At 39.6% G+C, this 16102-nt stretch overlaps 1 protein-coding gene across 3 annotated transcripts; it reads left to right on the plus strand.

Moving 5' to 3' along the window:
• The first annotated feature begins 1689 nt into the window (after positions 1 to 1689).
• LOC133126553 (alpha-amylase-like) lies at positions 1690 to 9809 on the plus strand. 3 transcript variants are annotated; one of them, XM_061238887.1, is made up of 12 exons: positions 1690 to 1761; positions 2922 to 2946; positions 3168 to 3335; positions 3949 to 4095; positions 4476 to 4673; positions 5651 to 5881; positions 6145 to 6278; positions 6495 to 6617; positions 6701 to 6800; positions 6960 to 7081; positions 7221 to 7346; positions 8381 to 9809. In XM_061238887.1, exons 2-12 carry the CDS (start codon positions 2941 to 2943, stop codon positions 8568 to 8570), a joined length of 1545 nt encoding a protein of 514 aa, XP_061094871.1. In that variant the 5' UTR covers positions 1690 to 1761; positions 2922 to 2940; the 3' UTR covers positions 8571 to 9809. The 3 variants fall into 3 exon arrangements, with proteins under 3 accessions (XP_061094871.1, XP_061094870.1, XP_061094872.1); XM_061238886.1 differs by having other exon boundaries at positions 1691 to 1901; XM_061238888.1 differs by lacking the exons at positions 1690 to 1761; positions 2922 to 2946 and having other exon boundaries at positions 3196 to 3335; positions 3587 to 4095.
• The last annotated feature ends 6293 nt before the right edge of the window (positions 9810 to 16102 follow it).

Below are 16102 nucleotides of genomic sequence, written 5' to 3' on the forward strand. Positions count from 1 at the left end.
AATGAATTTGGCAAGCACTGCCAGTGCCATCCACATTTATTTAGGCAATCAAAAAACATCGGATTTCTGTGCCTTTTTGGTTCATTTTTAAGGATTAGCCACTACAAAGATGGTCGGTACAGCTGAACAATCACGTCAATCGTGTTGACACGGTCAATTATCTAGAGGATCAACTGCTGCTGTTTCGGATTAGCTGCGAACTGCATAGCTCCGTGAAGTTGGCAACAATTAGACTTCCTGTACAGAAGTTCCGGTTTCAACTTCCTGTGATTTTCCGTCAAAATAAGAGCTGCTGAGTAACGTTAAATAATGAGAACACAGTTACCGCGTTTGCTGCGCTTCCTCACATAATTACCATTGTTTAAATTCATTGCTGATAGAACTTATAAAAGTCAGCAAGCAACTAGCTTGCTATTTGACTAGTTACTATATTGTAGGCCAAGCATAAATTGCTTGACCCTGTCGGTTCATTTGCATACCTGCTTACTGTTTGAAAAAAATGTTGCCAAATATGAAGGGGCATACATTAAATCTATGTATAATATATATAAAATTATACATTTATTATCTAAAATCATGTTCCGAGCAATTGTTGCTGTATTTACAGTGTGGTAAGGGCATGCAATGCCATTGACTGTCAATTCACGACCAGCTCATTTGCATAGCCCATAACTCAAAAACTATAAATTGTTACCAAATGAAAGGGGTTATATATTTACTCTATATACCCATATCTTTAATATTCTACAGTCCTTTCTGTGAAATCCTGTTCCGAGCAATTGTTGCTGTGTTTCTAGTGTGGGGTGGCCATACGTTGCCATAGACTGTCAATTGTCACCCAGCTCATTTGCATAGCTGATAACAAATGAGCTGGGTGGCAACTGACAGTCAATAGCAACGTATGGCCACAACACACTAGAAACACAGCAACAATTGCTCGGAACAGGATTTTGCAGAAAGGACTGTTTCATATTAAAGATATGGGTCCAGCTAACAAATGTATACCCCCTTTCATTTTGAAACAATTCATAGTTTTTGAGTTATCAGCTATGCAAATGAGTTGGGTGGCAATTGACAGTCTATGGCAATGTATGGCCTCCCCACACTAGAAACACAGCAACAATTGCTCGGAACAGGATTTCACAGAAAGGACTGTTTAATATTAAAGATAAGGGTCCAGCTAACAAATGTATACCCCCTTTCATTTTGAAACAATTCATAGTTTTTGAGTTATGAGCTATGCAAATGAGTTGGGTGGCAACTGACAGTCAATAGCAATGTATGGCCTCCCCACACTAGAAACACAGCAACAATTGCTTGGAACAGGATTTCACAGAAAGGACTGTTTAATATTAAAGATAAGGGTCCAGCTAACAAATGTATACCCCCTTTCATTTTGAAACAATTCATAGTTTTTGAGTTATGAGCTATGCAAATGAGTTGGGTGGCAACTGACAGTCTATGGCAATGCATGCCCATACCACACCTGACAGACAGCAACAACAGGTGGCAAACAGTTTTTATTGAAATTTGTGCACAATTTTATATTCACTGCAAATACATCACAATCATATCCAACTGTATTAATTTAACAATTAAAATTGACAAAATTACAGTTCATAAATAATTTTATTCACCGAACCTTTATTTTGATAAATGCGAACCGGACGTCTCCAATTGTGGCCAGCAACATTTGCCAACTTCACGCAGCTGAACTGCATACTCTTGAACCAAATTGGGGGAGAAGTGCTACAAGTACAAGTAAACCCATATTTATTGGTGGTTGGGCAAGTAAATCGACATTATTCGATATATCAACATGCAGAAAGCAGGCTTACCATATACCACAGCAAGCCCGAAACATTGGAAAGGAATGTTATAGCCTACCCTTTGATAGAACGGTAACGTTTTCATAAAATGTATTTTTACCGTGAAGAATCCCTGCCTTGTTACATTCTGTGTAGGTGTACCTGCCAGCGAAATCTATCGCTGTTATCGTCGCAGCACTTTCGACACAAGCGTTGCACTGTCCCAACATAGTGCAAGCGTAGTGCAAAATGCAATATTTTGGACCAATACTTTGTGTTGAAAATACTGTTACGGTAACAGCGATAGATTTCGCTTGCAGGCACATCTTCTCAGAATGTAAACAAGCGGGAAATTATTTGACTAGAATTTTATAACCTCCGCAGCCAAATAAAAACCGTGGTAGTTTCGTCTTGAAGCGGTAACAGCATACAACACTTTGATGTCATAGGTGTTGTTCAGCTATACAACTACTTGCTCGAACATCGAAATCGAACAACCTAGGGAAAGCAATTGAACTTCAGTTTTATACTTGAAATACAATTGTTGTAATGTCCCCAATTAAAGGAGCAAAATGGGTTTTGGCTCTATACTCCAGCACGTTGGATACTGTAAATGAACAAACAATACCGTTATTGATATAATCTTCATATTCCAACATGTGTAAAGTAGTGCGACCATTTTGAGATTTGGACTTCAATGTACGTCTCACATTCAAGAAAATAAATCACAGTCGGCATGTGGCTATTATTCCAACTACTACTATTCTAACTCACTTACATTTATTTGGAGTTATATTTGTTTGCCTCTGCCTCAAAATATAGGCTATTGCATTAGTATTTTTATGACGTTAATTCGTAATTCGTAAAGTTTTTTTGTATATGAGAAAGTGTAAATCAGAGCTTAAAATCATAAACTCTGTCGCTCCGTAAATTCAGTTTGAGGCCTGGAACTGGAGTGAACAAATGTAGCACTTTGTTGTTGCGGCTGTTCTCTTTTGAGAATAATTAAGTCACTCTCTGCTGTTATGTTGGTAGACTTGTGGTTGTGTTATTAAGTTGGCAGCAGTTTTACCGTATTTAACTACTGTATGTTTTTTTTTCTTTTGGTTGAAGGCCTTCGGCACTCGTGAAAATGAAGGTGAGTGAAATCAGTTTGAAAGCAATAAAGCTGCATATATTTATTCACATTTACACATGAACTATACTAATCTGTGAAGTTTTTTTTATATTATTTGGCACTATTTACTGAAATGTGTACATCCTCTCTGATTTACAGTGATCCACCAGCTTATCTCTGGGGTTTTTTTGTTTGTTTTTTTTATTTTTTATTTATTTTTTTATTTTTTTTCCCAATGGCAGGCAAAGGTTTGCTTACTAGCAGTGGCTCTTGGACTAGGCCTCGCTCAACATCACTGTCAAATGAAACATGGCAGAACATCAATAGTCCACTTGTTTGAGTGGCGTTGGGCTGATGTTGCTAAGGAATGTGAGCAGTACTTGGCACCCAATGGTTTTGGTGGGGTTCAGGTATGTTCATCAATACATAACGACATGGGTGGGTGTATGCCTGTGTTTGGTGCATTGCTCTTAAGGAAATAAAAAATGCAGCAAGCTAAATTGTATAGGCTATGTCACCATTGCAACAATAAGGTCATATAATATATAGAACATAAATTTATCTTGCATAATAGTGCAAGTAGCCTTTCTGCTTCAAGATGTTTAATTAAACCAGTTTTCTTTTCATCCACCCATTATCTTAACCCGCTTATCCTGAACAGGGTCACACGGGGGCTGGAGCCTATCCCAGCATACATTTGGCAAAAGGCAGGAATACACCCTGGACACTGGACAGGTCACCAGTCAATTGCAGGGCACACACACCATTCACTCACACACTCATACCCACTGGCAATTTAGACTCTCCAATCAGCCTAACCTGCATGTCTTTGGACTGTGGGAGGAAACCCACACGAACACGGGGAGAAGATGCAAACTGCACACAGAAAGGCCCTGGCTGACCGGGTTTTGAACCCAGGACCTCCTTGCTGTGAGGCGGCTGAAATTGCTGAAATTTCACGGTTGTACATGCTTTATGTATTATCATATTGTTGCTTGGGTTTGTGTGTCTTTGTTTTGCTAGATCTCCCCTCCCAGTGAAAACATGGTTGTCACCAAACCATGGCGGCCCTGGTGGGAGAGATATCAGCCAGTCAGCCACAATATGTGCTCCCGATCCGGAACTGAACAGGAGCTGAGGGACATGATCTCTAGATGCAATGCTGTTGGGGTGATGCCCAAATCCAGTACCATTCAACTATTCATATTTTAAAAGTAGCTGAACACTTCACATAGTTTGAATTTCTGATGGGACTCTATTCTTTTCACAGTCAGAATTCCAGTTTGGCCCCCACAGATTAAAATGTATACCAATTTATATTTGTTTACCTGTGTTGTTGTATTTTTATGTCTGCCTGCTTTGTATCATCAGTATTATTTTGAAATCTGTACATTGGTTAGTGTGACTGGTACATGCCTCTATGCATTTCTAAAACCTTTGGTTCTAAAACATTTCAAAATATTTGCATGAATCCATGCACAGAAATGCATTAATTGACATAGTGTGACCTCAGTCTTGTTGGCTGGAAGTAACGTGCATTGTTCTTTCAGGTGAATATCTATGTGGATGCAGTTATCAATCACATGTGCTCATGTGAAGGTGGGGTGGGCAGGCACTCGACCTGTGGCTCATATTTCAATGCCAGCAAAGAGGAGTTCCCATCCGTGCCCTTCTCTGCAAAGGATTTTAATGACAGAAAATGCAAAACCCAGAGTGGAAATATTGAGAACTACCAGGACAAATATCAGGTGTGATGGGAAAATGGCAGCAGTACATAAATACCATTTAAAAGAATTCAGCACAAAGTAGATCATGTAGATAATGTTTTTCACTAACTGTCCTACAAATTATTAGTATTTATGGCTAGCAAGCAAAGTTGTCGTTGTCTGTAGATGACTAAGTAGCTAAGTCTGCTAAATACTGTAGCTGGTTAGTATGTGTGTTCTGTAGCTAGTTATGTAGACAGCTTTTCACCAGAGAAAATGTCAAACATTACTCTTAGGTCGTTCAAAAGTGAAAAGTTGAAAGCACGTTAGAAAGTGTACATCATCAGATCACCATAAAGTGTAGATTTTAACATAATAATGATGTAAAGAATGAAGGTCTGATAAAACTGCAAAGAGTACAATTTGTTATGCGTCATCCATTTGGCAAAGTTGTGAACACTGCAGATTTTCAGATTCTTTGGAAGGGGGAAATTGAGGGCAGTTCAACGCCTATGTTATCAGCGCATAGCTCAACATGGCAGGCAGTGCACTTTGGTGAATAGAATCAGCCAATGAGGGTATTAAGGGCATATTGGAACAGTTCCTACATCTTGCTGTGAGCAAAGAGTCAAATGTGGTTGAAACCCTGTTTCCAACACTGGGGGTGCTTCACATAAATCAGCCAACTGAGTCATTCAGGTTTTATTTAACAAAAGAATAGTAGAATTGAAGGAACCTAGCAGAGCAGTGGGTACAACCAATGAATATGACTAAAATGTTGAAATACCAGCTTACTAAAGATAGTATCAAAGAGGAGAATCTGATAAAGGTGCGGGAAAGCAGAGTGGCCAGTACCAGATCATTAATGCAATGCTATCGCCTGGAGTACTATACCTAAATCACAAATTCAACAAGTTCAACATGGAAGCAGCAGAGTTGATAACTTTCCACTTGTAATTAGTGTATCCAGTATCGCATTGCATCCCAATGCCTTTCTTCATGTACATTCATCTCGACAGGTGCGTGACTGTCGCCTGGTCGGCCTTCTCGACTTGAACCATAGGCGGGAACATGTCCGAGAAAAGGTGGCCGAGTACATGAACGCTCTGATAGACATGGGTGTGGCAGGATTCAGAGTGGACGCTTGTAAGCACATGTGGCCGGAAGACTTGCATGTTATTTACAGCAGACTTCATAATCTCAACTCCACGTGGTTCCCAGCTGGTTCAAAGCCTTTCATTTATCAGGAGGTTTGTTTTTACTTCTCATTTCTGCAGCAAAGTCAGAATTTAATCAGACTGCTTATGCTCACTTACTCAAAGACGCAAAGGAAATTAAAGTTTTAAATTGGCTTTAATATCTGAAGCAACTACTCGGTGAAAGAGGGTTATAATTTGTGACCAGGGAACCATTTAATTCCAGATTATGCCTCGAAATGCCAATGTAATGGGAGGAGTGAGACGGCATATTTATCAGTGGTTGTTGATTTTATTTGTTGTGCTTTTAATTACAGGTTATTGACCTTGGTGGAGAGCCAATAACAGCTGGTGAATACTATGAGATGGGGCGTGTAACAGAATTTAAGTATGGAGCCAGACTGGGCACAGTCATCCGCAAATGGAATGGGGAAAAGCTGTCAGATCTCAAGTAATATGTGTTGAAATACACAATATCGATTTAAATATTAAAAGGCTACTCATGCAATATTAACATACCTGTGAAAAAGACAGAAAGTCAACATCAATGTGGGAGACTACTCCCATGTTTACTACTATAAATGTATATGTAAAATGATTCTTTTTTGAATGGTTTATTGTATTGTTTTTTTTTCATATCTCTATCTTTACACAAATATTGTTCCAGGAACTGGAGTGATGACTGGGATTTGATGCCCTCAGACAAAGCTCTGGTATTTGTGGACAACCATGACAACCAGAGAGGACATGGTGCAGGGGGTAGATCCATCCTCACCTTCTGGGAACCCAGGTACCCTTTGTCCCCATAAGATAGATGGCCCTATACATTTCAACTGGTTGATAAGATGCCATTTTGTCTCCATTTCTGTGCAGGTTGTATCGATTAGCTATGGGTTTCATGCTGGCCTACCCATACGGAATGACTAGAGTGATGTCAAGTTATCGCTGGAATCGGCAAATCATTGGTGGAAAAGTTGGTTTTGCTAAACGTCCCTTATTATCTCATACTGTTTTCTTCATCTGGAATGATAATTTGATACGATAACATGCTGCTAATTTGCATTTACGGATTCTATGAATTCTATGATTTGTGGTAGAACTTCTAAAAGGCGCTGGTTATATTTTCCTGCAGGATCAGAATGATTGGATGGGACCTCCGAGCTTTCCTGATGGCTCTACAAAGCCTGTTCACATTACCCCAGATGGTGGCTGTGGAGATGGATGGGTGTGTGAACACAGATGGCCTCAGATCAGGTGAGCAATTACATGTCCTTAACACACAGAATTATCTAAAATGTATTTAGATTACATATATGGAGTATATTTGTTAATGTATTCTTGTAACTTCACTATATATCATGTAGCATTTATGATCTTGTTTCTTTGTGTGAAGAAACATGGTCATTTTCCGGAATGTTGTCAATGGCCAGCCTCTGTGTAACTGGTGGGATAATGGAAGCAACCAGATTGCTTTTGGGCGTGGCAATCACGGCTTCATTGTCATTAACAACGATGACTGGTAAGAATATTGATATGTACTATGTAATATATGGGTTCTGATATTGTCTATCTGGTGGAAGTTTTTTAACACCATCTTTAAAATCTTTGTGTCCATGTTTATTATACAGTGGGCTCCAGAATTATTGGCACCCTTGATTAAAAATAATGAAAAATGGCTGCATATAATTAACAAGATGTACTGTATATGTCATGTTCAAACAAATAGTACATTTACATTCATTTTGCAATGTTTTTTTATTCCATTTCTGGAAAAACATAGGTGTCAAAATTATTGCCACCCCTAACAACTATTGTAAATAAAATCTAAATAACGTGAATCCATCAAATACTTCCCTTTGTCATCCATCAGCATGGGAAAAGTCACATTTTCTGTCAATTTAGAAGAGACTGATGGTAATTGACCTTTTTGTCTAGTAATAGATTTTAAAAAATACATACATGGTTAAACATACCACTTAGCACCGTAAAGGCATTAATAATAAGTAAAACATATGGAATGGTTGCAAACTTGGTAGGAAGAGGAGAAAGTGCACAAATGGTGACGAAAATGGTGAACAATGCCATAAAGAACCCAAGGATCACAGTTTCAGCGATTGGTTGCATCTTGAGGTCATAAAGTCTTAAATAGAACCATAAGATACGAGCCTACTAGCAAACTCTTTGAAGGGTGGCAGAAACCAGCCATTACCAAACACGATAAACAATACCAAGCATGTGGAATTTGGTAAACCGGTCAGATGAGACCACATTTTTTTGCAAATATTTATCAAGGGTGCCAGTCATTCTGGAGCCAACTATAAATTATGTTTTTAGAAAAATCCTTTATCAGAACATAATTTAGCCTACTGTACATATTTTACAGGCCCTAGAATTTGGGAGAACTCAAAAGCCCTTGAATTGGTGATATAGTTAAATTCCTGTTATATTATTCTGCATGCCAAGAAAGATACCACTGTAGATTGTTATTTAAAGAGGAGATAGCAGCCTCTTAATTCCACTGCCATTGCAAAGGGTCCCTTCTGTCATTGACAGGACCCTGGACGAGACACTGGACACTGGCTTGGCTAGTGGGATGTACTGTGATGTCATTTCCGGGCAGAAGGTGGGAGGCCGATGCACTGGGAAGCAGGTCACCGTGGGGGCAGACGGAAAAGCTCACTTCAAAATTGGCTGCTCTGACCATGACCCATTGGTTGCCATCCACAGGAACTCTAAATTATAGATGCAAAAACCAGCAACAGCGCCTAGTGAGAGGCGCAAGCTCCCCCATATGTTTGCTGTCTGATTCTATGGCTGTGTTCTCATGACCTCCCACAAAAAAAAAATGTCTTGATGCCAAAGCAGTTCATAGGAGTGAACTTAAGCAGGGATATACACTCTGAGCACTTTATTACACTTACTTATTCATGCGATTATCTAATCTGCCAATCATATGGCAGCAGTGGTATGCAGAAGAGCCTACACATCAAACCTCTTAAGTGGATAGGCTACAGCAGCAGAAGACTTAATGAGTCTAATGAGAAATAAGTAATAAATACCTAATAAAGTGCTCACTAAGTGTATTTAGCTCCCAAGGTGTTTTTGTGAGGCTATAGAAAACTATGTGTGTTACACCTTGTTTGCCACTTCGAATCAGCACAGAAATGATGTAGATATAGATACACACACAGCTACTGCTACTGCTCCTGTTGTGGTCTTTTCATTGTAGATGGTAATGATACTCAGCATGCAAGTAGCCAGATTTTTTATGACTTGCTCCTGAAGTAATTTTAGGAATTTTTTTTAGGGGGGGGGATCTGCATTTAAGGTGGCAAAACATTCACTGAAGGGGACAGACGAGGTCAACAATAAATACATTCTCCAGCAACTTTAACGCCTATAAGCCTACATTTTGAATAGCCTGGAATAAACTGTGGCATGTTAATGCAAAACCCATTTAGCCTGAGGGTACTAGCCTAGACAGCTTGCACTGTTAATCTTCATCAATATAATTGCTATAAAAGGAAGCATATTCATTAATCATATGGAAAACTCTCAAACGTTGTGCGTGTTTACAGACCGAACGGAAAAAATTAGAAGACGAGAAGAATGCTGCTATATATGCCAATTTATGGCTGACGGTGATCACACACAATAACGAGGATTGAGAGGCAGGAGGATCAGATTTCTACCTGACCAGAATGTTGATGACACAAGACATGAAAAATGAGAATACATCAAAGAAACAGAAGTGGTGCTTCACTACCACCAATCAGGAATAATAATTTCTGATGGGAACATGAAGAATAGCATCCCATGCATCATTTTACTGATGCACACTACCTGAAAACCTCTTTAATGTGGAGACGAGCATGTGTTTATATCCTTATGTATGTAATAAAATATTAAGGACAAAAGAAAATGCCAGACCCCGTCCAAATCCATTCTCTATCTCAAACTGATATTAAATCCGAGCCCTATTTGTATTGCGATCACAGTTCCCTTTATTGGAATTCACTCAAGTATTTACCTTCCTGAAATGCAAGTTGTGACAGTTGAATACATTTACATTTTTAGGCATTTAGCAGACAATCTCACCCAGAGCGACACGCAGAGATTACATTCTTTTACATACAAGCCTTTTATACAGCTTGATATTTACTGAAGCAATTTCTGTTAAGCACATTGCTCAAGGGTACAACGACATTGGCCCACCCGGGAATCAAACCTCCAGCCTTGGAATTGCAAGCCCTGTTCCCTACCCATTATGCTACTGTTGTCCTAGTTTTATTCTGGATCTCGCTGCCTTGCTGTGGGCATTAGCCTTTATGTGCCATCCCTGGGAGCTTCTTTGTTATTAATGCACAAGACTGCCACTGCATGCCAAACAGGTTTGCGGTGGCCCTGGAATAATTTCATTGCAAGACCCCGGTACCTACAAGCAGAGGGCAGTCCTTCCCTTGTGAGTACATCAGGAATATGAACTGAGCATAATGTTAATTGTTTTCATGAGCAGTTTGAATAATAAAGTGGGGAAAGTCATTGACATTGAGGACGTTTAATAATTGAATTGAGATGAGAATGAATGTTAATTTGACAACAAAGATATTATAGTGCACCATTGAAAACGCTCTAATTGTCAGCGTTGTAATCAGAGTTGAAAAGTAGTATTTTCAGCAAAAATAAGAATGGTGAATAATTTATAATTGAATAACTACAATAACATTACATTTTGAAGTACTAAGTGGTCAGATAGGTTTGCCTGTGGGCAGTTCAATATACTATTAGTGACCAATTTATTAAGTGGACCTGTACACCAGCTTGCTACTGCAAATATTTAATCAGCGCCAGCAACTAAATACATAAAACCATGCAGACATTGTCAAGAGGTTCGGCTGTTTTTCAGACCAAATGTGAGAATGGGGAAGAAATGAGATTTTAGTTTGACCATGGAATGATTATTGGTGGCAGACGGGGTGGTTTGAGTATTTCAGAAACTGCGGATGGCCTGGGATTTTCACTCACAAAAATGTCTAGAATTTTCAGAGAAAACAAAAACAAAAAATATCCTGTGAGCAGCAGTTCTGTGGGCAGAAACACGTTAATGAGAGAGGTCAGAGGAGAAGGGTCAGACTGGTCAAAGCTCACAGGAAGGTGACAGTAACGCAAATAACCACGCATTACAACTATGGTATGCAGAGGAGTATCGCTGAACACAAAACACGTCAAAACCTCTAATTGGATAGGCTACAGCAGCAGAAGACCAATGAGTCTATAAACTAAGTAGAATAAATACCTAATAAAGTGCTTATTGAGTGTATATTTACCTGCAATTATTTGCTTCATTGCTGCCACCAGCAAGATATTTTAAGCATCAATTCAGTTTAATATCAAGTTTAATAATAACTTTAATAATAAGTTTTGAAGTAGAAAATGGACAAATTTGTTACGTAGATGGTCATATATTTGCTTGCTAATATCTGCTTATGTACTAGCAAAATGCTGTTCAAATGCAAATCTCAGGGATGGGGGTGTGGAAGTGTTTTAATTGCTAAACCATTGTTATCCATTGCTATTGTATTGTGTCCATTCAATTTGCTACATGCTTAAATGGCCAAATGGCTGTTTCCCTCTTCATTAATAGCAGAAAATCTGTGATATAATGTAGCTCTTAATTTCCACAAATTTTCTCCATACGTAATGAAGATGCACCCCTGCATGCCAATGAGGCGGCAGACAACCTGCAGGTGGAAGGAAAGCGCTGTATTTCCCATACTAATTGAAGGTGCACCACAGAGCCGCACGTACCAAACCGGCCAGAGTAACGTATGCCATTAGAAATCATCACATGCTGCAGGTCCTGTGGAGCAGATTGGCTGTCTGCTGTGGGCTTGCATTAAAGCTGTAGCAATTATAGTGAAAATGTATCAACATTTCACTCCATGGAGGATTTACCTTTTTTATTATTATTCTTTTTTTACTCTGCCTTTATGGAATGAAATGACAGTCAAGCGATAAAATATACGAGTAAAATTAGTTTGCCATGTCTTGTTCACATGCATAGCGGGTGTTAGGATCGGTGAGTGAAAAGCTGGGGGAAACCGCTACAGCTATGGCTACAAATGTGTGTTGAAGGTGGATAAGGGTGCGATTTTCCAAAGAGGGCTACAGCATTTTTCCCCATTTTTTGGCAGCAGAGCTTATATACAGTATACCCGATGCAATGGTGTAGCCATTTCTACAAGAAAAACAAACCTGCAATAGACCACCTGTTTCCATAACTCAAAGGTGGAACGCAGAATTAAATAACTTTGAAATGGCACACAAAGCCCAGCCTAATTTTCAAATGCCATTACAGGTCTACTCCTGAAGCGGATCTGTAAAAATGGAACGGCAGACCATGCCCTCAGCAAATTTGTATTGTGAATGAAGATGGAAAGTGCACCGAGGGATTTCTGTCCTCTACGTATTATGGAGGAATCAATAAGACAAGTAAACCCTGCAGCACAGCATGTAATCAACTACGAACTAATGGGTAATTGCCAAAGTTGATATAATCCCCAATGTTTTCTCATCATGGCGGAGTTAATTTCAAAGGAATCATAATACCCGCCGTGTACGATATTAATCTTTAAATAAAGAACAATTACAGGGAGGTCTCAAAATCATCTGACTTTGAACCGTTTCATTTGATCGGAGAAGTGGCCCGTTTGGATTGCCATCGATTGTTCCGTGACGCGTTCTCCAAGAAGTCTCAATATTTATTTCTTTACCAACACATTTATCTTTGCATTTCATTCATTAATAATCAGTCATCTCAGTTATTTACGAATGTATCTTGCGTTTTAGTTCAAATGGTCGTGTTTAATTTGAAGTAACTCATCTTGTCATGATGATTAACAAGAACCAGCTACTACTACTGAGTGACCATGGTTAAAAGTAGAGCTTATCGTGTTTAAATAGCAGAAAGATTTGGAAGGATCCAGGTTTAAATCCTGTTTAAAAACCTCTTTATAAATACTCCCTACTGGCTGCTTCAGTTCCGCTATTTAACTTTTACACAAATCGCATTGTTTTGCTATCAACTTCTTGACTGCTAACTGATTGTTTTTTAAGTCAATACTTATACCACCAAATTGACACAATTCAAAGATGCTGATTCACTCCTTTTTTATATAAAGCGCTTAAAGCTCAAGCGTATGATGTGAATTTGCTTGAGATATGAACATAAAACACTTTTCCTTGGTCAGCAGCTACCTCTGTCAATTGCTTTATAGTGTTTTGTTTAAACTGAACAGTTGATCAATACTGTCTCCATGTCTACCCTGCCATCTCCCCATTTTTCTCAGTCACATGCTGCAATGAGCTAGCCGACTGTCAGTTATTAATATCACGCACAGAACCTGTATGGATCCAAGTATCTGTGCATTCATTATCATTGCCGCTTCCAGGTCCTCTCCTCCCTTGTAAATGACAATATCTGATTATGGATTTGATTCGGTCATATGTTAAATGACAACCAGAGTGCTCCTGTGGGCAGTGACTAGATACATAAGCTGCTGGCTGTGGCCATTCTTTGTGTACAGTATGCTTATTGAAGAAATGACAAGAGGGGGGTACACCAACACTGGTACACCAACACTACCGGAAGTTAAACGTATATTTGTTTGCCAGAGCCGTGTGTTTCATGGAAGAAGGCAGACAAAGATATATTGGCGTTTGATGAAGGGTGGGGATTTCATCAATGGTATTCTCTTCAGAGGAAGCTAGCAGCACTTCCGTTCTTTTGACAACCTGCAGTATGTGAAGAACATGGCATATTACTGTGCTAATGCACTCTCTGTGGTCTATCTTGGCCTGATATACAGTAATGATCTGTCAGATATACAGGCTTGATTCTAATGTACGAAACATGGAAAATAGGATCCATAGGATCTATTCGGCATAATGAATCGTAACACCAATCTATGTGCCCTAAGGTTGCTGATGACATTGAATGTATTTCTCATATCAATACTGAATTGATACTGACAGAAATGTTTTCTAACAAAATACATAAGCTGGCCCAGAGTTTGGGGTCTTCTTGGTCATGTAATTATGTGTAAAAAACACAGTTTGTTAAAGGGTAACAAGGCATTGATGTGCATAAGCAATTTTTACTTCTACAGGCTGTTCCTATTTCTTAAAAAGTGTGTATAGCCTGAATATGACACATGTACAATCCTTTCATTTTTATTCCTGTTTTTACTTGCCATGACATTCAATTTCAAAAGCATCATCTTATGGCAAAATTGGTCTCTCTGGAATCAATACAATTTAGCTTATGTTCGTACAGCATTTGCTTTGTGAAAGAACCTTGCCTCTTGATAATGATAATGAACCTGTCCATCACCGCAGAGAGAGTGGGGATTATGGTGGCACACTTGGATTACGGGCTGTTTGATCTATGACTCCCTCCCTTCAATTCATTTAAACACACTTGTCAGAGTGAATAATATAGCTGTCAGCTTTGACAGAGGTCTCCATTATTGTCAGTCATACCCAAATGGATTGAATGGTATCGTCTGGAGTACTGACACTGTCCACAATGGCCACATGTGAGTCTAAACTCATTTATTTTAAGAGTGCATTTGTATTTGCTCTGCCAATGGCTGGTGACCACACTTCTGAGCCTCCACACACAAAAACATCCGGGCACCCGTTAAACCGTAATCCGATTCGACACGGTAATCACGCGTTATGAATTGGAAAGATTGTCTGCGGTGTAATTAAAAATAAGACCAGCCTGTACATTGGCAAATATGGATCTCATACACTCTCTAACTGTGTCTGCGCTGTATAGTCCCCAACTTTGTGCTGTTTAAATCACAGGGTAATTGGGTTCGTGTTAAAGGCCCTGTCTTAAAACAATTTGCAACAAATAAATGTGAGGGACCAGACTTGCAACCATAGGGTTCGATTCATCTAGCTGTTGTGCTTATGAGCAAGTCATAAAACCTGAATTACTTCCATAAATATCCACATATACATATCGACGATGAACTCTCAGGTCTCCGGTGATTACTTCATTGAATTATGAGGATTACAGCGATGTAAAATGAATATAGACCCGCAGGTAGAGTGTATAAGAGAATCATAATACATGGCACACTTCAGTATCCCCCCCCCCCCCCCCACACACACACACACACTTTGAGGACAGCTCTTTCCTTTCACAGAGGAGCAATGTCGGTTTCACCTGAGTGCAGCTATGGCACCCACCATTTGGGCCATGGGACAGCGCAGGGAGCGGACTGTAAATTAACACTCCCTCAAACCTCCGGAGGGACAGTTTCCAAGGTCAGCCCCGCCGACTGCGTGAAATCAGACATCCGTATGGGAGCCGCGTCCCGTGCGTTTGTGCTGAGGAGGGAACGCCATATGAGGTGAGACAGCAAAGGTGAAATCCGGCATGACATTCCACTTTGTTGTCATGGCAACCCAGCCCTGACGAAAAGCTGGAAAACAATAAAACATGTTTAAAAAAAGAAAAAGAAAAAAAGAATAAAGAAAATGGAAAATCACTGTCTTACACCTGGGTAATTGACAGTAAGATGTGGCGGTGAGGGGTTGCCTGACAGTTCCGGCAACATTTGACGACTCCTAACAACCAGAGGACACGGCAGCCATTTTGGAGAAGTTGCTCTGACTGAACATATTGCAGGTGCTAAATTATTTACCCCCACTTCGTCACTCCATTCTGAACTGCAGTGAAAGCTGTACCTACTGATTATAAACCTGCATGTCATAGCTGGTCAGGCTTTTAGACCTGTCATTTCTGCTGATACCTTCTGACACCATTGTCAACAGAGTCCTGACCAGGGTGGATATTTCATCATTCCCATCATGGATTGGGATGCCAGCACACCTATAGACCTATGTTAATTAATACATATCGATACATACATATATATTACATATAAATATATATAAATTACAGGGCTCTCAAGTTTTGAATTGAGATTTTGGCGGCAGCGGCAGGGGTGGGGGTTTGGTTGGGGTGGGGACAGGGACGGGGGTCTGATCTGATAAATTACACAAATTAGTACAAATAAAAATATTTATTTAATTCAACATTTCTTAGTGCAGGTGTGTGTGTGTGTGTGTGTGTGTGTGTGTGTGTGAGAGAGAGAGAGAGAGAGATAATGGTTAGTGTAGTTTATTGTAGGTGTTGGTGGCAGGTTTTGAGGCCTTCAGCACGGGGGTTGGTGGCTCCCATTTGAAACACTGTGGTTC

The sequence above is a fragment of the Conger conger genome, chromosome 4 (assembly GCF_963514075.1).
Source record: "Conger conger chromosome 4, fConCon1.1, whole genome shotgun sequence".
Lineage (NCBI taxonomy): Eukaryota > Metazoa > Chordata > Actinopteri > Anguilliformes > Congridae > Conger > Conger conger.